Below are 24,383 nucleotides of genomic sequence, written 5' to 3' on the forward strand. Positions count from 1 at the left end.
GAAAAAGAAATGGGCTGGTATGCATAAAGGTTTGGAGTGACCAAAAGGACGATGCCCAATGGCACAAGCCCATTTTTCAACCCTGTGCTGATGAGCACAGGTTGTGGGACAACCTCTAGAGCAGCGTTTCCCAAACGGCAGTCCTCACGGATCCCCACAGGTCATGCTTTCAGGATTTCCATAGTGCTGTACAGATGAGAGAATTCCTGATGCTTTTATGATACTTCCACCACCTAAGCAATACTATGGAAATTCTGAAAAAATGACCTGTTGGAGGCTGTGAGGACTGAAATTTGGGAAACACTGCTCTAGAGGATTACAAAAAGGCTGTAGATACTCACGACTGGCAGTTTATCTCAAAAGAAAGCCTTCATCCCATGCCTCGTCTCCATCAGATGATCACAGTCTCATATATCATAAATGTGCTTGTCCTTTTGTTCCGGGAGAACATTTTATGCCAAGTGCATGACATCATCCAATCTGTGTATTTTGTGCTGCATTGCATTATTTATTTCCGTGCCCTCTTTTCACTTCAGAGAGACATCTCTACTGGTAATTATACACCTAAGTGTAGTGTAGAGGGAAGACATTACAGGCTTCCCGTCATTTACCTCTATGTTGAGTGCACACAATTTTCATCTGTTCTCATTGGAATAAACAACTGTCATAATATGTAGTTACGGCAAGAAACACAAAGAAGCTAAAAGTCACCTTGTAAGGAGCCAAGAAACACTATTTATATATCGAAGCTTTTTCTAGAAATGCCGTGCGTGGGCGACACTTCATTACTGAACTATTCTCCTTGTACAGTTTACAAAATTACAGGAAAGAAGACTTCAGCACATTATTTATACCAGGTGAGAATCCAGATTGAGAGGCCTCATTGGCACCCTGCAATATCCAACATAAGTGCATCTCCTTCTGCTTTTTTATGATGCATGCTTGGACAAGTAAACTCATTAAGGCAGATATTACTCACCTTTGGGTAATGAAGGTACATTGGTAGGTGGAATTCTGCGATTCACAGTAAATATTCATAACCTGTAGCACATACGATAAATCAAAACGTATTTATTTATGTACGGTATACAGTGGGGGAAATAAGTATTTGATCACTTGCTGATTTTGTAAGTTTGCCCACTGACAAATCTATAAACATAAGGATGAATGACCTCGTGGAGATCAAAACATCCAACACCGCGGAGGCACCATCACGTGTTTCTCAACGTAGTGATCCAGAACACTGCCCCCATCCCTTATCAGAAATATGCAAATGCATGTAGAAAAGCCGCGAAGACACCATCACGTGTTTCTCAACGCAAGCAATGAATAGCCAGGTCTTTCACCGGGAAGGAACACTGATGAGGGGCAAATACCCCGAAACAGCTGCCTGTGGATGGATACCATGTTTTGGCATAGGTGGTTTTCCTTTATTGGATGCTGCCCTTCCCGTGATTGTTCCTTCCTGGTGAAAGACCTGGCTATTCATTGCTTGCGTTGAGAAACACGTGATGGTGTCTCCGCGGCTTTTCTACATGCATGCCCACTGACAAAGACACGAACAGTCTATATTTTTAAGGGTAGGTTAATTTAAAACTGAGGGATAGAATATCAAAAATAAAATCCTGAAAATCACATTGGATAAATTATATAAATTTATTTGCATTTTGCAGTGAGAAATAAGTATTTGATCCCCTACCAACCGAGTTCTGGCTCGTACAAACCAGTTAGACACTCCTAATCAACTCGTTACCTGCATTGAAGACATCTGTCTTACATAGTCACCTTTATAAAAGACTCCTGTCCACAGACTCAATTAATCAGTCAGACTCTAACCTCTACAACATGGGTATGACCAAACAGCTTTCTAAGGATGTCAGGGAAAAGATCATAGTCTTGCATAAAACTGGAATGGGCTACAAAACCATACGTAAGACGCTGGGCGAGAAGGAGACAACTGTTGGGGAAATCAACATCGATCTGGGGCACCATGCAAAATCTCACCTCATGGGGTGTTAGGGTTGGCGGAATGCACCGAATATATACAGTATATATATGAGACAGTAGGTGCGTTCGCAACCCAGGGTCCACCGTGCAGGAGAGAAACCTGCTGCTAGTAACAGGCGGTACTATATGGCGGTATAAGCGAATTCTGTTACTTCCCAGATTCACTATGAAAAGAGAACGCCGTGCCCTGTTAACCCCACAGGAGATCACAGCTACCTAATAGAGCCAACAGTGGTCATGCAGTCAGAATAGCACACAAGCAACTCCTCTCTGGTGGAGCCGGAATTCTAATGGCTATACTCCAGCCCTGAATCCACATACACAAAAAACTCCTCACCGGAGGTGCCGGTATTCTAGGGGCTTATTTCAGCCAAACCCTGACCACATACAACCATGACCACACTGGCGCTGAGCCCATAACATTGGTTTGATACTAACCCATGGCCATGCAGCCATGCAAACCATTTATAGTTTTAGCACTCAAGGACCTTCCTAGTGGTCCAACAGGAACCGCTTCAGGACCTGCGCATGTGACCCCCGACCTCCAATGGGAGGTCGTCCCATGGGCATGTCCAGTATGGGAAAAGCAGGACATAGTCCCAGAAAGATCTGCTCGCTGCTGATCAGCGCAGGCTACAAAGAGCCTGGAAGAACAGTAGTAAACAGTCACCCAGTATCAGCCTGAGTCAGACGCTGGGATATTTATGTGCCTGTCAGGAGTCTGAACATTTTTATTACCTTTTGTGCATTACTGCCCTTTTCCAAGATGGCGTCTTTGGTATCATGTGCACTGTGTCTTTCTGCTTTAAAACTCCACCCCAGCCTTCAGTCTGTGCTAGAGTATTCTGCCTTGCATCCAGCTCCTGACTCTGATGACTCCCTGACTATATACCTGCTCCTGTGAACCTGTGTGGTTATCCTGCTACTATGCTCTGAGTTCCTGCTGCATACACCAGTTTCCAGTAATCCTCCTTCACCTGCTGCTCGTGTTTACTCCCATCTGCATTTGCTGGACATGTAAGCTGTTGCTGCTCTGCTTAAACCTGAGATTATCACCCAGGCCTTCCTGGTTGAGATAAGACATTGCTTGAACTGCCTTATAAGCATATCTATCTATGTTTGGACTAAGACAAGGACTTATTCGTGTCAAGTATCCTCAAGAATAACTGTGCTTCATAGACTTTCTGCGTGTTTGCATTTTCCTCTGAAGTTCCCTATAGACTGTTTAAGCTGCGGTTAATATTTACACCAAGTGTTGTGGACTTGAGTTTCTCTCTGCACCTATTTGAATCACCGTGTGATAATATAGACTTTACCACTTAAAAAACTGTGTCCTGTAGTTGTCTTGTTCCACGCAAAGAGTCTCCTGAGTTATCCCCTATAATTATTACAGTGCCATCCTGGATGAGCTGCACTACCTGAGCCACTTGTGTGGGTTGTAGAGTCCGTCTCATGCTACCACGAGTGTGAAAGCACAACCAACATTCATAAGTGACCAAAACATCAGCCAGAAAGCATTGGTACTGAGATGTGGTCTGTGGTCCCCACCTGCAAGACCACTCCTTTATTGAGTGTGTCTTGATAATTGCCAATAATTTCCATCTGTTGTCATTTACACAATAGCATGTGAAATTGATTGTTAAACAGTGTTGCTCCCTAAGCGGACAGTTTGATTTCACAGAAGTTTGATTCACTTGGAGTTATATTCTGTTGTTTAAGTGTTCCCTTTATTTTTTTGAGCAGTGCGTGAATACTTATACAGTGCCTTGCGAAAGTATTCGGCTCCCTGGAACTTTTCAACCTTTTCCCACATACCATGCTTAAAACATAAAGATACCAAATGTAAATTTTTGGTGAAGAATCAACAACAAGTTGAATGAAATTTATTGGTTATTTTAAATTTTTGGGAAATTAAAAAACTGAAAAGTGGGGCGTGCAATATTATTCGGCCCCTTTAACTTAATACTGTGTTGCACCACCTTTTGCTGCAATTACAGCTGCAAGTCGCTTGGGGTATGTCTCTATCAGTTTTGTACATTGAGAGACTGAAATTCTTGCCCATTCTTCCACTTGTTGTTGATTCTTCACCAAAAATTTACATTTGGTATCTTTATGTTATGTACCTTTATGTGGGAAAAGGTTGAAAAGTTCCAGGGAGCCGAATACTTTTGCAAGGCACTGTAACTATGTACATGTGTTGTTACCTGAAACTACAGGAGATTAGAGTCTAAAATAGTCCCTTTGGCAAGTGTGAAAATGGCAAAATTTCTATTTTTATGTTTTTATTAACTATTGTGAAGGGAAATAAAATATTGCGAAATATACATTTAACACAAAAATATGAGTTAAACAATAGGTCACTTTCTGATGATAACTTACCTTTAAGTCCGTGTATTGTCAAAAACTTTTATTTTATGATTGACAGTTGTCAAATGATGAACTTTATTCTGCACCCACTTGAACATGTTTCAATGATGTGGATAAACTGATAAATATTATCCAATAAGTCTGAATTCATGTCAGAAACATATTAACTTTTGTTTGGAGCTTCAGGCCTTCCACATTCAATAGCGATCTGCTGACTTTGCTAAAATAGACAAGCTGCAAGTTACGATCAGTCAGAAATGGCAAGAAGCCTAGGTATCGCATCCGTTCCTTTTTTAAGTGTAAGAGGGTGGTGCTGTTATGGACAGTAAGGAACACGCTGTCACTTTACGAGGCTGCACCCCCTTATCTGGCATGATGGAATGTTCTGCTTCTCCCCTGCAATAATCGTTGTAATGAACTAGTCTGTGCAGAGTGCAGGTGTGGAGCTGGAGCAGCGTGTGTGAGCTGAGGCTGCCGCAGAGAGGACTTTTTGTGCTGATAGCTGAAAGAGAGAAAAACTGTGCCCTAATATAGTTGCAAGAGAGCCACGAAGATACAGAGAAAGGAATTTACAGTTTCCAGGAGCATCCCTAGGATCCAGAAGCAAGGAGAAGACTACGTTTCACAGAGCTGACAGAAAGCCATGCGCACCATCATATTAGACTGCTGGGGGCCCCCTGGACCTGGAGCTGATTCTCCAACATCACCGTGAGTTTGTTCCTGTTTGGTGCACCTGTTAGGGCCTAGTGTAGGCTTCAATAGTCATTACACGGGAGCCGTGTGGCCTACTTAGTAAAGGCCAGGGAGGTTATACGTAGAGTAGCATCATCACTTGTTTATTGTTTACATTTGCTTGTTAGACATATGTTGAGTCTGTAATAGTTGGAGCACCGTGCTATTTTACGGAAAAGATAAAGTTTATAACTCTTGTAAATTGTCTTTTGCCATTGTATACCCCTGTTTGCATCTTCCTCATTCCCTTCATTCCTTGCCTTCCAATAAATCTATTCTTTGTTGTTTGCACCTCATCTTGTGTACAGTAGTCTTCCTGCACCGTGGTGGTCCCCCGGCCTTCGCTTCATAAGCACAAGAAAAAGTACAAGTATTGCAAAGGAAAATTTAATATTAAGCTTGAACAACTTTTCTTCCTTAAGGCATATTATAAATAATGTAAAATAATAAAGATTAAAAATTTTGGCCACCATAACAAATACGGTGACTTTGACTGAGTTTGTATGTTCTCCCCATGTTTGCATCGGTTTCCTTCGGGTTCTCTGGTTTCCTTCCACAATCCAAAGACATACTAATAGGGAATGTAGAATGTGAGCCCCAATGGGGACAGTGATGATAATGTCTGTAAAGCGCTGTGGAATATGATGGGGAAATATAAGCAAGTAAAATAAATGCAATATAAATTTGTTTTAGCCTAAGGATTAAACCTTTTCTGACTGTTGGATTTTCAGCCTTTTGCATGTTCTTTTTTCCTTACCTTCTTGCTACAAGAGCCATAACTTTTTTATTCACCGCCAACCCAGCCATATGACAGCTTATTTTTGGCTTAGCAAGTTGTAGTTATCAATGACACCATTCATTTTACTACACAATGTACTGGAAAATGGGTAAAAAAATCCAAGTGCGGTGAAATGGTGAAAATAAACTGCAATTCCGATGTTGTTTTTTAGGTTTTGTTTTTAATGCGTTAAATGTACAGTAAAAATGGAGTCCAGGGTTGTTGCTCAAATCAAACCTGCCTTCATAGAGTGTCCCTGATCTTGTAAGGCCTCATTCAGAGGTCCATTGTTCTCTCATGCGAAAAGAAAGCAGACTGATTTTCATCAGTGTTTATTTAGTGTGTCCTATTTTTACCATCAGGGATTTTCTAGTATGCCCCCCCTACATTTGCAAACCTTCTCCTAACCATATCCGTTGGCTCTCCATGATTTTCACAAACCCGTTAACCAATATAAGTGATTCTGATCCATGACTCAGATCAAAATCTGAAGTCTTTTTGATTATTTTGCGGACACACGATCTGGGACACAATGGTACGTCAATGGACATGAAACACAAGACACATGAATGTTATTTTTTCCATAGTATCGAACCACTGTCTCGCTGCTTCCTATCAGGCCCTTTCATCACAGATTTTAATCAAATAGATTTGCTATTAACACATTTTAATTTGCATTCACAGTGTAATCATTGAATCGATTTTTTTTTAGATTTGCATTTCGCAGCTTGATTAATGAAGAAAAACTGATTGTGTAAAGTTGATTGAAGCTCTTGAATTGCGGTTATGTTCTTGTGATAGATCTTAAATAGTGGGCACAAAAGCATCTTATCAATCCTTAATTATAATGCTTGTGTCCAATGTAAACTTTCACACTATTGTGCTATTTAGTGGGATAGGTGGTGTGACAAAGTCACTGGTAAAGTACTGGAGGGGAGATATGTATCACTACGCTTACTGGCATCAGTCATATAAAACCCAGAGTTTTTCCTCCAGCACACGAAGTGCTGTGAGGATTAAGCTAAGTTGCATAAATGGGCAAGTTTTTATGCGGACATCAATAGAGTGGGTGGGAGGATGTCCACCTTATCTCCACCTGCAGAGTCGGCACCACTATGTGCTGACAAGACTTGTGTGATGTCACAAATTGAAGTGAAGGACAGCATCCAATCCAGGTGAAAAAAATTCCTCTTTATTGTGCCAAATGCAACGTTTCAATCCTTAAGGTCTTTTTCAAGCTTGAAAAAGACCTTAAGGGTTGAAACGTTGCATTTGGCACAATAAAGAGGAATTTTTTTCACCTGGATTGGATGCTGTCCTTTACTTCAATTTATGGTATGTACTCCTCCACTTGGGTCCGGTGGAATTAGGACGGGCATCCTTTTTTGTCAGTTGTGCTGTCAGCTAAACTTTCACTTTTGTGTGATGTCACAGTCATGAGTTCAGTCACATGGGGGAGGAGTCACATGGTCTGGAGCTTAAATTGCTGGGCTCCAGAGGCAGTCTTTGTTCAGCAGGACTGGAGGGAGGACCTCCAATGGTTTGTCTCCTGAGTAGGAAAGACTGAACGTGTGGCTGCAGAGCGGGCTGCTACCCGCAAATGTATGGATTCTGTTACAGCACTTTGTTTTCTTTGTTGTTTTCCTGTTTTTGCCTGCAGGGCTGTGTTTACTTTCCCCTTCTTGTTGGTTTATGTTGCCATATAATAAACCAACAGAAGATTTAAAGAGACAGTATTTCTGTTTTCTACCTCCATGTACCGCCAAGTGAACTACCAAAGTAGACACTAGAAATCTCAGCACTTCCACAAAAAAAGTCAACATAAATGGCAAGGGGAAGACTTTACATGTACTAGAGCAGGGGTGACAATTAATTTTCCCAAGGGACCACATGAGAGACTGTGACTGTTGTGGAGGGCTGAACCAATAGTCTCAAATTAATTCTGCTCAATATTAATATTTCAATTATAATTATTTTATATTAATTGTATCACTTAACATTGAGCAGATTTAAGTTTGATGACATCCCCCTGTATACCATATAAGCCCACACACAGCCCTCCTATATAATATATGAGCCACCACATAGCCGCTTATATACAGTATTTATCCTCATATAGCCTCCTATTTACAGCATAAGCCCCCACATAGCCTCCTATATACAGCATGAGCCCCCACATAGACTTCTCTATATAACATGAGCCCCACGTAGCCTACCATATACTTCATGAGCTGCACATTGCCTCCCATATAAAGCATAAGTCCCATATAGCCTCCTATATACTGATTGATACCCTGCTTCCTCCTATATACAGCATGAGCCTCCACATAGCCTTCCTATATAGAGAAGGAGCCCCACATAGCCTTCCCGTATATTGCATGAGCCCCACAAAGCCTCCCTATATACAGAATGAGCCTCACATAGCATCTCTATAAACAGTGTGAGCCCCCACATAGCCTCCAATATACAGGAAGAGCCTCCACATAGCCACCTATATACAGGATGAGCCCCACATAGCCACCTATATACAGGATGAGCCCCCACATAGTCTCATATATACAGAATGAGCCCCAATAGCCTCCCATATACAGCATAAGCCCCCACATAACCTCACTATATAAAGCATGAGCCACCACATAGCCTTCCATATACAGTATGAGCCCCACATAGCCTCCTATATACAGCATGAGCGCCCACATAGACTCCTATGTACAGTATGAGATCAACATAGCCTCCCATATACAGCATGAGCCCCACATGGCCTCCTATATACAACATAAGCCCTACATATAGCATGAGCCACCCCTATATACTGTATGAGCCCCATAGACCTTTCTAGCGACATTTTTACTCTTAGACCTGAGACGGGGCATCCTCTACGTCAGGAGGAAAGAAGGTTTAATCATAATCACAGACACGGACTCTTTACTATAAGAGCAGTGAGACTATGTAACTCTCTGCCGTCGTATGATGTTGTAATGAGTGATTCACTACTAAAATTTTAGCCTCCCATATACAATATGAGCCCCACATAGCCTCCCATATACTGTATGAGCTCCACATAGCCCCCTATGTACAGTATAAGCCCCCCATAGCCTGCTATGTACAGTGTGAGTTGACAAATAGCCTCTTATATACAGCATGTTCCCCACACAGCCTTTCTATACACAGTATGAGCCCCACATAGCCTCCCTACATACAGGATGAGCCCCACATAGCCTCCCTATATACAGCATGAGCCCCACATAACCTCCCATACACATTATGAGCCCCCACATAACATCACTATATACAGCATGAGCACCCACATAGCCTCCCATATACAGTATGAGCCCCACATAGCCTCCCATATTATTATTATTATTTATTGTTATAGCGCCATTTATTCTATGGCGCTTTACATGTGAGGAGGGGTATACATAATAAAAACAAGTACAATAATCTTAAACAATACAAGTCATAACTGGTACAGGAGGAGTGAGGACCCTGCCCGCGAGGGCTCACAATCTACAAGGGATGGGTGAGAATACAGTAGGTGAGAATGCAGTATGAGCACCCACAAACCCTCGTATGTACAGTATGAGCCCCACATAGTATCCCATATATACTGTAGCATGATCCCCACACATAACCTCCTATATACATGAGCCCCACATAGCCTCCTTACATACAGCATGAACCACCTCTATATACAGTATGATCCCACATAACCTCCTATATACAGCATTAGCCCCCACATAGCCTCCCATATACAGCATGAGCCCCACATAGCCTCGTATGTACAGTATGAGCCCCATATAGCCTCCTATGTACAGTATGAGCCACACAAAACCTCCTATGTACAATGTGAGCCCCGCATAGACACCTATGTACAGTATGAGCCACACATAGCCTCCTATGTACAGTATGAGCCCCACATACCCTTCAATATACAGCATGAGCCACTCTATATACAATATGAGTCCCACACAGCCGCCTATGTGCAGTATGAGCCCCCTATATACAGTATAAGTAATCTGATGGACAAGTCTGGGTTTGGAAAATGCCAGATCGTTACCAGACTGGCTGCATTGTGCAAACTGTAAGGTTTGGTGAAGGAGGGATAATGTATTGAGTTATGTTTCTCTGGGTCGCACTAAGTTACTTATCTCCAGTGATCGCAAATCTCAAAGGGATGTTCAGCCTTGGGATACAAGTCTGCAGTCACTCTATGTGACTCAAGATCAGGTAGTCATATGATAGCAAGTATGCAATTCGCATACTTCCAGCCACATTCTGACTAGGCATGTTTACACTTGCATTGAGTGAGGTCATCCATGTCTAGTCAACACATGACCGAATGCATGTACACTGACTGCAGACTTGTTCACTAAGGCTGGACAACCACTTTAATGCTTCAGCATACCAAGACATTCTGTACAATTGTAACTTCCAACTTTGTGGTAACAATTTAGGGAAGCTCCTTTTCTGCTGCAATGGGACTGTGCCCCATTGCACAAGCAAGGTCCATAAAAAGCATGATTGGACCAGTTAGGTGTGGAAGAACATGCCTGGCTGTACAGATCCCTGACCTCAACCCCAATGAACACTTTTGAAAAGAACTGGAATAGAGTTTGTGAGCCTGAATCTCTTGTCCAATACCAGTGCGTAATCTCAGAAATCATCTTCCGCATGAGTGGGCAAAAACTCCCATAGACATCTCCAAAATGTACTAAGCTTTCCCCAAAAGACTGGAGGCTCTTATAGCTTTAAAGGGAACCTGTCACCCCGTTTTTTCAGTATGAGATAAAAATACCGTTAAATAGGGCCTGAGCTGTGCGTTACAATAGTGTATTTTTTGTCCCCTGATTCCCCACCTATGCTGCCGAAATACCTTACCAAAGTCGCCGTTTTCGCCTGTCAATCACGCTGGTCTGGTCAAAAGGGCGTGGTGAAATGGCTATTTCTCCCCCACCTCTTGCTTATCTTCCCGCCGTTGGCGTAGTGTTTTGCGCATGTGCAACTGCCGAATGCACTGCGCAGCGGCAGACAAAGAGCGCGATCTGCGCTATTCACCAGCTTTTCCGTGGCGGCGGCCATCTTCCTGAGGCCACGCGTGCGCAGATGGAGTGCTCTGCTGCCCGGGGCTTCAGGAAAATGGCCACGGGATGCCGCGCGTGCACACATGGAGATTGCGGCGGCCATTTTCCTGAAGCCGAGTTCGCATCTCTGCTTTAGGAAAATGGCCACCGCGATCTCCATCTGTGCACGCGCGGCATCCCGTGGCCATTTTCCTGAAGCCCCGGGCAGCAGAGCACTCCATCTGCGCACGCGCGGCCTCAGGAAGACGGAAAAGCTGGTGAATAGCGCAGATCGCGCTCTTTGTCTGCCGCTGCGCAGTGCATTCGGCAGTTGCGCATGCGCAAAACACTACGCCAACGGCGGGAAGATAAGCAAGAGGTGGGGGAGAAACAGCCATTTCACTACGCCCTTTTGACCAGACCAGTGTGATTGACAGGCGAAAACGGCGACTTTGGTAAGGTATTTCGGCAGCATAGGTGGGGAATCAGGGGACAAAAAATACACTATTGTAAAGCACAGCTCAGGCCCTATTTAACGGTATTTTTATCTCATACTGAAAAAACGGGGTGACAGGTTCCCTTTAAAGGGGGCTGGGAGGCAACTCCATATCAATGGAATTAAAATGGCTTGTTATAGAAACTCTTGTAGGTGTAATGTGTAGGTGTCCCAATACTTTTGTCTGCTCGTTCTCTGATGTATCCTAGCACAGCGGCTACGCTTCAGATACCGGCAGTGAAATTAAAAAGTCACCCAGGCTAAAAGAAATATCATCACACTAAAATGGCTGGTGGAAAGTCATTTATCAATGTTTCGGAAATGCTAAGCAGGTGCTGTGAATGTTACCCGTATCAGGGAGCACCAGACCATGAAGCTTGGCGTGATGTGTTATCTGGTATTATTGCGCTGCCTTCCTGAGCATTCTACATACTGATAAATAGTCTATATAAAATAAAAACATAACCAGACCAAACATAAAACACAAACAGAGTGTCCAAGGAATGGATAGAGGAAACTCCAACCTATATACACTAATAATATATAGTCCAAAATGGATCAGATACCAGTAACCCTGCCTGATGCGGTATAATCATTAATGTCTTAAGCAATCCCAAAAATTTACAGGTAGTAATACACTACAAATGAAGTCACTGCTAGTGGAAAAAAGAGACAATGGATTTTGTCTGACTACGTAGCACCTGCAGCCACTACATGCCCAAGACACTATGTAAATAAACACTGTTTACAACATGTGACAGAAATATCAAACATACATGGGCATATGCAGCCATAATAATGCAGAAGCCATAGTTATTTACAAGATAAAATGACCAAAGACAGGTAGCGGTATAAGGTATAGGTGAGAGTCCACTGATCCTTCCTAGTGCGCCCCGACGCGCGTTTCGCCCATAAGCTTCTTCCAGGGGCGTAACCCAGTGAGAAAAGGATGGCTATTTAAGTAACGTCCCACCAACCAAATAGCAGCGCGTCACCACAGGGAGTGAAAGTACGGATGTCGATCCTGCTCAACGGCGCTTGACGCTTCCATCTCTTTCCTGGATGAAAAGGCACTTCTGAGTCTGCGCTCCCTGGAACGCCGCGTGACACGCAAGCGTAACCAGTAATGGGCGTATCATTGTCTCTTTTTTCCACTAGCAGTGACTTCATTTGTAGTGTATTACTACCTGCACATTTTTGGGATTACGGTACTTAAGACATTAATGATTATATCGCATCAGGCAGGGTTACTGGTATCTGATCCATTTTGGACTATATATTATTAGTGTATATAGGTTGGAGATTCCTCTATCCATTCCTTGGACACTCTGTTTGTGTTTTATGTTTGGTCTGGTTATGTTTTTATTTTATATAGACTAAATAAAGATTGAATTTTTAACATATTTACATGGGTCTCTTCATGTGGCCAAAGTAATGTAAGTCCACAGTTGGTGAAAGATTATTTTGAAGTGCCATAATTTGAGATATAGAGGACTGTTTGATAGCATACTGATAAATAGTACATGATTTATGTTATACTGGCTTTGTAGTATTTTACTCATTAAAGATAATCCAAGAACTATCACAATACAAAAAAACTATGGCTGTTACTATCACGACTAAGTAAAATAAGAACATAATTACGATCATGATTTTGACGTGGAATTATGGAATTTCAGATCAAGTCTTTAAACTTATTGGGGATAAGGTAAGTACATCCAGGAACATATATATAGATATGAAGAATGCCATGGCACACTACGTCATTGATTGATGCAAGCAAAAACACCATATATACGTTAGATAATTGCTACTGTCTAAACTGTTTGGTACACAGAATCCTAAAAAATAATAAAAATAATTATTTAAAAATATATATGTGTACAGTGTTAGCCAGTAGATAGAAAAGTATTAAGATTTAAGAGTCCTCAGTGGTTGATACCTTTTAATTGCTAACTGAAAAGATAGTAACAAATTGCAAGCTTTCAAGACTATTCAGGTCTTCTGTTAGTCTATGCCTGATGAAGAGACGTATGTAGTCTCGAAAGCTTGCAATTTGTTATCTTCTTTTCAGTTAGCCATTAAAAGGTATCAACCACTGAGGACTCTCAAATCTTAATATTTTTAAAATAATTCATAAATAAGTTGGTTATGCAGAATGCTCTCCAGAGCCCCAAAGGGATTTCCCACAATAGGAACTCAGGGCATATCACTAGGATATGCAATCACTTCCTATATTGTCAGGGCCCAACTTCCAGGAGCTGGCCACAAGTACTTAGAGCTGGTCACAGCAATAATGTTGGTTCAAAAGTGAAAAGGGTTTAAAAGATGAAATTTGCATATTTACTATTTTGACCAGTATAAAGTTATTTCTGGGGTTTTTCAAAAGGTCAGATAACACTTTGAAGAGGCCCTTTCACCAAATTGACTGAACACACGATGTAATAGTTGCTGCAGAGTAGATTAAAACATTTGTTTAACGTTGCCTCTCTTAGGAATGAAAAGAATTAGCACTTAATGAGTTGTTTTTTAAGTCCAAGTGGGTGTATCAGACAGTTTTCACTAAGGGTGTGTACTTCTTCTCCCTGCACGATGCTGACCAATCATAAGGCAGCAACACCCAAAGCAAAGAACACGCCCCAACCATAGTCTAGAGCTTTCTCAGTATGTGCTGAAGTATGTGTATGTGATAAATTAATCTTTAAGATGACATTTATTTTTCTATGTTGCAATCCTATAACTATGATTTTAATACCTTTATGCTTATTTTATTGTTTTGCAGTACTTTGCCCAGAGAGGGCACTTTGCAAGAATAATTGGATTATGAATTATCTGTTTTGTTTCTTAATAGGATTTTCTAAACTCTTATCTTGGCTCTTATGTTGTATGTATGGATACTACCTATATAGTGTTTAATCCTAATATATGTTTCAATTGTTACAAAAACCCTGACTACTGTAAAATGTAGGTAGAACGGTAGCAGAACATTTCCGGTTTAGCAATCCTTCTGTAATTGATTTCTTTGTGAAAAGTACCACAGAGAACTAGAAGTGAATATTACACCATTCCCTAATAGCTTACTCCTGTAAATTACATTTTCAGTATGCCTAGGTTACTGAGAAAGGTGGATCTTGCTGAAGAACCTTGTAGTTCACTGTGATTCCATTAGTAGTTGGAATGAAAAGATTGCTGAATGGAAGGTGTTTAAAGGGACTCTGTCACCCCAAAAATTGTATCTGAGCTAAGCCCACCGGCATCAGGGGCTTATCTACAGCATTCTGGAATGCTGTAGATAAGCCCCAGATGTATCCTGAAAGATGAGAAAAAGAGGTTAGATTATACTCACCCAGGGGCGGTCCCCGTGCGGTCCGGTCTGATGGGCGTCGCGATCTTGGTCCGGCGCCTCCTATCTTCATTCGATGACGTCCTCTTCTTGTCTTTACGCTGCGGCTTAAGCTCCGGCGTACTTTTTCTGCCCTGTTAAGGGCAGAGCAAAGTACTGCAGTGCGCAGGCGCTGGGAAAGGTCAGAGAGCCCCGGCGCCTGCGCACTGCAGTACTTTGCTCTGCCCTCCGGGCACTCCGGTTTCCTCCCACATTCCAAAGACATACTGATAGGGGATTTAGATTGTGAGCCCTAATGGGGACAGCAATGATAATGTGTGCAAACTGTAAAGCGCTGCGGAATATGTTAGCGCTATATAAAAATAAAGATTATTATTATTACCAACCCTGATGTATGACGGAGATTAGCCCATAGACAAATGCGTAAACTGGCTAATTTGTGAACTAAGTGCCATAATTTTTATGTCTATTCAGTATAGCAGTACTGCAGTCCAAATGTCATCTATTCACGTTTGCATACATCCTAGCTCTTACAGAGTGCTGCTGTATCCTTTTGTTTGTGTATGATGCAGTCATGGCAGCTTGCACCTGTTCACATCTGCTTTCTTTTGTTAGGATGTACTGGACTGTTTTTAGTTTTTGTTACTTGAAAAATCATAACACAAATCAAAACCTCCATCACTCTATGGTACTTGCTGCTAGCCACCAGCAAAATTTTACTATAAAAACTGGTGGTATAATTTTGCTGAACATTGAAAAGTTAAAACTTTAAAGTTAGACATTATTCCCAATACTAATGTCACGACACAGCTGTTGGGTGACCAGAGGCCAGGGGCTCCTTTCCTGGCTCTAACACTAGGGGGCACCCTAGCTTGCCCTGCTCCCCGGGATACTTCATTCAGATGGTGAAGATGCCAGGGCGTCTGCATTTGCCTTATCTCATAAGTTGGCCCTTCTGTCTGTTCCCTTCCCCCACCCATGGAAGAAGGGGCGCTACTGTGCACCGTGGTACACCAACCCAATAAACAGGGCAACACAGACAAGGGTTAATGAAAAACTCCAGACACACAAAATATTCACTCACATATAACAGAGGAATCCACCTGGGTGTGCAGAAACGGGAAAAAAAAACAAAATAGAGAAGGATAAGGAATTACCACGCATACAAAGCAAACAACAATCACTAATAACTTTCCCAGCATCCTTCTCATACCAACTCCATTCCCTCCATTAGCCATGCAGCAATAAAGCTAGCTCTGACAAGGATTAGTAGCAGAGCCCAGATTATAAGGGGAAAACGATTGGCTAAGCGAGCACAGGGATTTCTAACATGGCTGAATAACCCCTATTCTGCCAGAAGAAATATACACATTTAATATGAAGGAAAAGTGCCTTTTCTCAGCGGCGGAGTAGGAGCAAGCAGACAATGCGGTCTTCTGGCTCCACTCTGTTGTCGTAACCCTGTGACAATTACCATCCAAAACCACTGAACAATCCTTCTTTTTCTAATGATGAGATTAATTGAAAGGTTATTAATGTGTAACCAACTGATCACTATTTTTTTTTTCAGTACTGGATTAATGAATACACCTCAACATTGGGCATTGGAGTGTTTCATTCTGGAATAGAAATCTATGGGAGAGGTAAGTGAAAGATTTGCATGTTGGCCATTTATGATTGTTTTATTTCATTCTGTCCTTTGTAAAATGACCCCACATTTATACTATAAAATTGCTGAACACTATGAATCAATCATTTCATGACCTAACTTCATCAGTGGGACTCACTCCTGGACACGTCCCCTGATGAAGCTGGGTGAAACGAGTATTAGGGCGCTAGGCTAACTACTTTTCTAATTCTAATAAAGCACTTTAATACCTTTCTATTTATACTCCATTATGACATAATATGTTCTGCAGCCCCTTAGGGCTGACAAATTCCCTTTAAGGTAAATGGGAGGGGGGGGGCACTTTTCTAGCAGGATACCAAATATCAGGTTTCATAAATTGTTAAACTGAATGCACCAATAATTCCACCAGCGAACTCTGCTTCCCTACTGGCCTACTGTTTTTTTTATTTTTTCAATTGAGCAAAAAAAGTCATTTGCGCAATCAACCCAAAAGGCATGGCTATTATTTGTAGTAAATAAGAATTTTACAAATCCCTCCCGGTAAAAGGTTTTATTTCTGATTGTCATGGCAACAATTTCTTCCTGGTAAAACTGTTCCCATCATTACAAAATATAGCTGTTCATAATTGACTGGATGGGTAATTACCGGTGTCTGTCTGATTGGGGGTTAATGGTAATGGTCACCCCACCCCCCCAGCTGAAATAAAGTCGCGCTGCACTGCGGAAGATTTAGTGGTACGGAAAGATGGATAACGTAAGGTGAAATTTAGTTAAACGCAGTAGTAAATGTGCCTTCATCCTTCTCATAGGATGTAATTACATTAAAGTGAGAAATACATTAATCCTGAAGCTACATGTTATCCGGAGTCTCCACAGCCTGCTGCCCATCCACCACCACTAATCTATATTCACCTTCTTCACAGTTTTCGAAATGTCAAGTCGGTGACTTTGTGAAATAATTACAGCTTCACTCCCCAGTCATTTATTCAATGTTGCTGACATAAATTGTGCTCCATTTGTCTGCGGTGCCCCTGAATACAAGGCTAGTTGTTTATGCCTCTCTTTTTTGTACACGGGACTGTGACAGGTCAGACAGGGTTCCCGACAGAAACGTGACAAAGTTGCATCACATTCAGATTTTAGTTAATATTTACCTTTACTATTATTTCTAAAAGGAATCGATCAAAAATCTAAATGTTACAAAGCATCATCTGCGGGGTTTGATTATTTCAGGTGTATAGGTTGCATGGAAATGTAGTTAAAGGTGAAGCTGTCATGTTAAGAATGGCATCTGGGGTTATGGAGCAGGAGAAGCTGATTATATTGATGTACATTTTTGTGGGAAAGGATCAGCAAAACTTTAATTCAATTCATTTATATCCCAAACGTATATATATGAGTCCAGTGGGTGGTCCTACTCAGTGATTAACAGGTTTCCCTGTATGACTGTGCTTGCAGAGATCACTGTCAATCAATGAGTAGGACCTCCCACTGGTGTCTTGATCATACAAATTTCAGGGCTTTAAATGAATAGCAAACAAGTTAGATGGAATCTTCTACTACAACTTGTATATCATTCTGCTCAGCTTCTCCACCTTTATACCGTGCTGTAAAGAGATTGGACTGTATGTATGTGAAATTCAAATATACTTACAGCTGTGCTCAAAAGTTTACATACCCCGGCAGAATTTATGCTTTCTTGGCCTTTTTTCAGAGAATATGAATGATAACACCAAAACTTTTTCTCAACTCATGGTTAGTGGTTGGGTGAAGCCATTTATTGTCAAACTATTGTAATTTCTCTTTTTAAATCACAATGACAACCCAAAACATCCAAATGACCTTGATGACAAGTTCACACACCCCATTTCTTAATATCGTGTAATGCCCCCACTAACATCAATGACAGCTTGAAGTCTTTTGTGGTAGTTGTGGATGAGGTTCTTTATTTTCTCAGATGGTAAAGCTGCTCACTCTTCTTGGCAAAAAGCCTCCAGTTCCTGTAAATTCCTGGGCTGTTTAGCATGAACTGCGCACTTGAGCTCTCCCCAGATTGGCTCAATGATATTGAGGTCAGGAGACGGAAATGGCCACTCCAGAACCTTAACTTTATTCTGCTGTAGACAATGACATGTTGACTTGGCCTTGTGTTTTGGATCGTTGTCATGTTGGAACGTCCAGGTACTTCCCATGTGCAGCTTCCGGGCTGATGAGTGCAAATTCGCCTCCATTATTTGCTGATAACGTGCTGCATTCATCTTTCCTTCAACTTTGACCAAGTTTCCTGTGCCTTTGTAGCTCACACATCCCCAAAACATCAGCGATCCACCTCCGTGCTTTACAGTAGGAATGGTGTTCCTTTCATCTTTGGCCTCGTTGACCTCTCTCCAAATGTAACGTTTATGGTTGTGGCCAAAAAGTTCAATTTTTGTCTCATGACTCCAATTACCTTGTTCCAGAAGTTTTTTTTAATTTGTGGCATTTGCGCAGTAATGGCTTTCTTCTGGTGACTCGACCATGCAGCACATTTTTCTTCCAGTGCCTCCTTATTGTGCATCTTGAAACAAAGTATTATCATTCATATTCTCTGAAAAAAAAGCGAAGAAACAAAAATTTTGCCTGGGTATGTAAACTTTTTTAGCACAACTGTATGTGTGTAGCAGGCTTCAATGCAACCTCTATAGCACTAAATTTGTTTTCCTTGTTTTGGACGAGTGGAAAACACCACTCCAGTGTTTGTTTTTTTTTCTATTTGCAGCTGGAGTAATGCCACTAATCTAAGTTCCCTGCCCTTAGTCTAATACTTACCAGCCGTTTTCTAATTCTGTTCTCGATGGCGCTCCAGTTGTTGTCAAATTGTTACATAGTTATTATTATTTTTTTTTATTAAGGTTGAAGGAAGACTGTAAGTCCATCTAGTTCAACCCATAGCCTAACCTAACATGCCCTAACATGTTGATCCAGAGGAAGGCAAAAAAAACCCATGTGGCAAAGAGTAACTCCACCATGGGGAAAAAAATTCCTTCCCGACTCCACATACGACAATCAGACTAGTTCCCTGGATCAACGCCTTATCAAGGAATCTAGTGTATATACCCTGTAACACTATACTTTTCCAGAAAGGTATCCAGTCCCCTCTTAAATTTAATTAATGAATCACTCATTACAACATCATACGGCAGAGAGTTCCATAGTCTCACTGCTCTTACAGTAAAGAATCCGCGTCTGTTATTATGCTTAAACCTTCTTTCCTCCAGACGTATAGGATGCCCCCTTGTCCCTGTCTCAGGTCTATGATTAAAAAGATCATCAGAATGGTCTTTGTACTGTCCCCTCATATATTTATACATTAAAATAAGATCACCCCTTAGTCTTCGTTTTTCCAAACTAAATAGCCCCAAGTGTAATAACCTATCTTGGTATTGCAGACCCCCCAGTCCTCTAATAACCTTGGTCGCTCTTCTCTGCACCCGCTCCAGTTCAGCTATGTCTTTCTTATACACCGGAGACCAGAACTGTGCACAGTATTCTAAGTGTGGTCGAACTAGTGACTTGTATAGAGGTAAAATTATGTTCTCCTCATGAGCATCTATGCCTCTTTTAATACATCCCATTATTTTATTTGCCTTTGTAGCAGCTGCCTGACACTGGCCACTGAATATGAGTTTGTCATCCACCCATATACCCAGGTCTTTTTCATTGACGGTTTTGCCCAGAGTTTTAGAATTAAGCACATAGTTATACATCTTATTACTTCTACCCAAGTGCATGACCTTACATTTATCCCCATTAAAGCTCATTTGCCATTTATCAGCCCAAGCTTCTAGTTTACATAAATCATCCTGTAATATAAAATTGTCCTCCCCTGTATTGATTACCCTGCAGAGTTTAGTGTCATCTGCAAATATTGAAATTCTACTCTGAATGCCCCCTACAAGGTCATTAATAAATATGTTAAAAAGAAGAGGGCCCAATACTGACCCCTGTGGTACCCCACTGCTAACCGCAACCCAGTCCGAGTGTGCTCCATTAATAACCACCCTTTGTTTCCTATCCCTGAGCCAGCTCTCAGCCCACTTACACATATTTTCCCCTATCCCCATTACTCTCATTTTATGTAACAACCTTTTGTGTGGCACCGTATCAAAAGCTTTGGAAAAGTCCATATACACTACGTCCACTGGGTTCCCTTGGTCCAGTCCGGAACTTACCTCTTCATAGAAGCTGATCAAATTAGTCTGACATGAACGGTCCCTAGTAAACCCGTGCTGATACTGGGTCATAAGGTTATTCCTCTTCAGATACTCCAGTATAGTATCCCTTAGAAAACCCTCCAGGATTTTACCCACAGTAGAGGTTAAGCTTACTGGCCTATAATTACCGAGTTCAGTTTTTGCCCCTTTTTTGAATATTGGCACCACATTTGCTATACACCAGTCCTGTGGTACAGACCCTGTTATTATGGAGTCTTTAAAGATTAAAAATAATGGTCTATCAATGACTGTACTTAGTTCCTGCAGTACTCGGGGGTGTGTCCCATCTGGGCCCGGAGATTTGTCAATTTTAGTTATTTTTAGACGCCGCTGTACTTCCTGCTGGGTTAAGCAGGTGACATTTAATGGGGAATTTTTATCACTAGTCATTTTGTCTGCCATGGGATTTTCTTTTGTAAATACTGATGAAAAAAAGTCATTTAGCATATTGGCTTTTTCCTCATCCTCATCCACCATTTCCCCCAGATTATTTTTAAGGGGGCCAACACTGTCATTTTTTAGTTTCTTACTATTTATATAGTTAAAGAATATTTTGGGATTATTTTTACTCTCTCTGGCAATGAGTCTCTCTGTCTCAATCTTTGCTGCCTTGATTTGCTTTTTACAGAATTTATTTAATTTTCTGTATTTATTTAATGCCTCCTCACTACCTACTTCCTTTAATTCTCTAAATGCTTTCTTTTTGTCCCTTATTGCGCCCCTTACAGCTCTATTTAGCCATATTGGTTTCCTCCTATTTCTAGTATGTTTATTCCCATACGGTATATACTGTGCACAGGTCCTATCCAGGATGCTAATAAACGTCTCCCATTTTCTTTGTGTATTTTTGTGTCTCAGGATATCGTCCCAGTTAATTGCACCAAGATCCTCTCTCATCCGTTGGAAATTTGCCCTCCTGAAGTTTAGTGTCCTTGTCACCCCCCTACTACACATCTTATTAAAGGATACACGAAAACTTATTATTTTGTGATCACTATTCCCCAAGTGACCCCCAACCCTTATATTTGATATGCGGTCTGGCCTGTTGGTTAATATTAGGTCTAGCAGTGCCCCCCTCCTTGTTGGGTCCTGAACCAGTTGTGAAAGGTAATTGTCTCTCATAGTTGTCAAAAACCGATTACCTTTGCTGGAACTGCAGGTTTCTGTTCCCCAATCTATTTCAGGGTAGTTGAAGTCCCCCATAATAATGACTTCTCCTTGAGTCGCAGCTTCATCTATTTGCTTTACGAGGATATTCTCCATTGCTTCCATTATTTTTGGAGATTTATAACAAATCCCTATCAGTAATTTATTATTTTTTCCCCCTCCCCTTATCTCCACCCACAGGGACTCTACATTTTCATTAAATCCACCTATATTATCACGCAGGATGGGTTTTAAGGAAGATTTTACATATAGACACACCCCTCCCCCTCGCTTATCTGTACGGTCATTTCTGAACAGGCTATAGCCCTGCAAGATAACAGCCCAGTCATGGCTCTCATCCAGCCACGTCTCAGATATCCCCACCATGTCATAATTATGCTCCAACAACATTAGTTCTAATTCATCCATTTTGTTGGCGAGGCTTCTGGCATTAGTATACATGCACTTGATGTTACTCTCTGTACCTCTATTCTTTCTTAAATTACTAACTGTTCTAACCCCACCCCCCATGCCACCGCCACCCCCAACTTCCTTATTTGTGCCCAGGTCTGTATCTGCACTATCTTCCCCTCCTATAAAATGAATACCCTCCCCCCCAATCCCTAGTTTAAACACTCCTCCAACCTTCTAACCATTTTCTCCCCCAGCACAGCTGCCCCTTCCCCATTGAGGTGCAGCCCGTCCCTAGCGTAGAGCCTGTAGCCAACTGAGAAGTCGGCCCAGTTCTGCAGGAACCCAAACCCCTCCTTCCTACACCAATTCTTGAGCCACTTATTAACCTCCCTAATCTCCCGTTGCCTCTCTGGCGTGGCACGTGGTACAGGCAGTATTTCGGAAAATACCACGTTGGAGGTCCTTGCTTTCAGCTTGCAGCCTAATTCCCTGAAATCATCTTTAAGGACCTTCCACCTACCTCTAACTTTGTCATTTGTGCCAATGTGCACCATGACCGCTGGGTCCTCACCAGCCCCTCCCAGTAATCTGTCCACCCGATCAGCGATGTGTCGGACTCGAGCGCCAGGTAGGCAGCACACCGTCCGACGATCCCTGTCTTTGTGACAGATTGCCCTATCTGTTCCCCTAATAATTGAGTCCCCCACTACCAGCACCTGTCTGGCCTGCCCTGTTCTCCTATTTCCCTCCTTACTGGAGCAGTCACTCCTCCGGCTTTCAGAGGACATGCCTGGCTGCAGCAGTGCTACCCCTGTACTGGCACCCCCCTCATCTGCCAACTTAGCAAACTTATTGGGGTGTGCCAGATCAGGACTAGCCTCCCTGGCACTCTTCCCTCTACCCCGCCTTCTATTTGTCACCCAGCTAACTGCCACACTGTCCTGCAGCTCCATCCTACCATCCCCCTCCTCATCTATCCCATTGAGCGTCTGCTCTGTGAGCAGAAGACTCCTCTCCATATTGTCTATGGATCTCAGTGTTGCCAGCTGCACATTTAGATCCAGTATCTGGGTTTCCAAATGCACAATGTGCTCACATCTCGCACAGCAGTATGCACCCTCGACCAGCTGGTCAAGGACTGCATACATGTGGCAAGATGTGCACTGGATGGCATTAACAATTGTGGAGCACATTTCCTAATGGGGATTGCACCACACAGAAACGTTAATTAAAAATAAATACAAAGTATTAATTTAAAAAAAAAAAAAAAACAGAAGCAATTCCTCCCTTGGAAACTCCCTGATTCCAAAGTCACTGAATCACAAGTCACACACTTACCGCCGTTCACACTTACGCTCAGGTCACACTCAGCTCGCTCACACTCGCTGTGCTGAACACCTTGCTGTTCAGATGCACTTCCAAAAAGGACTTGAGCCCCAAACAGCTGCCCCTTATATCCCCTTAATTATGAGCCCCCACCCTAAGTTAACTCCTTATGAATATAGCTACTCCCAATTCAGCAACTCACACAAATTCACACAGGTATTTGTTAAAGGCCTTCCAAATACCTCCTCACTGAATCACAAGTCACACACTTACCGCCGTTCACACTTACGCTCAGGTCACACTCAGCTCGCTCACACTCGCTGTGCTGAAGATTTATAGATATTTTTTTTTCTCTCTATCTCCCCTCAACAGCAATCCACCTTGCTGTTCAGATGCACTTCCAAAAATTGTGACTTGTCAGATCGCTCCAGTGTTTTATTGCACAATCCAGAAGTCACTTATCAATGTCTAAGAGCAGGAACTTACATAGAAATCATGGGGCTCCATAGCAAAAGTCTGAATGCCCCCCCCCCAAAAAAAAATTCACTGTCAGGCCCAGCTCACCTTCTTGCGTCTCCACACAGCCTCAGCTCCTCCTGCTCCGCCTCCAACAACCGGTAGCTGCCCTCACATGTGCAACTACTTCCGGCCGGGCCCAGTATACACTGCTCTTTCTGGCTGGAAAGCTACGTCAGCCAGGAGGCGTGGCATCCTTATGCAAATCCAGCCAGAGAGTTCAGCTGAGAGCAGGGCAGGACTAGAAAGGAGGAGTTAGGAGGAGTCATGTACAGAGTGATGGCGGAGCACACATTTATTTAAAGACACACGGCA

The 24,383-nt window shown here is 42.2% G+C and overlaps 1 protein-coding gene across 1 annotated transcript in view; it reads left to right on the forward strand.

Moving 5' to 3' along the window:
• Window positions 1-24,383, forward strand: part of LOC143815245 (deubiquitinase DESI2-like) — a 118,224-nt gene that overhangs the window by 64,114 nt on the left and 29,727 nt on the right. Inside the window, exon 2 of the mRNA XM_077294331.1 lies at window positions 16,354-16,426. Within this exon, the coding sequence (XP_077150446.1) occupies window positions 16,354-16,426 (73 nt within the window). The remainder of the gene's footprint in view (window positions 1-16,353; window positions 16,427-24,383) is intronic.

This window comes from Ranitomeya variabilis, chromosome 1, assembly GCF_051348905.1.
Source record: "Ranitomeya variabilis isolate aRanVar5 chromosome 1, aRanVar5.hap1, whole genome shotgun sequence".
NCBI lineage: Eukaryota > Metazoa > Chordata > Amphibia > Anura > Dendrobatidae > Ranitomeya > Ranitomeya variabilis.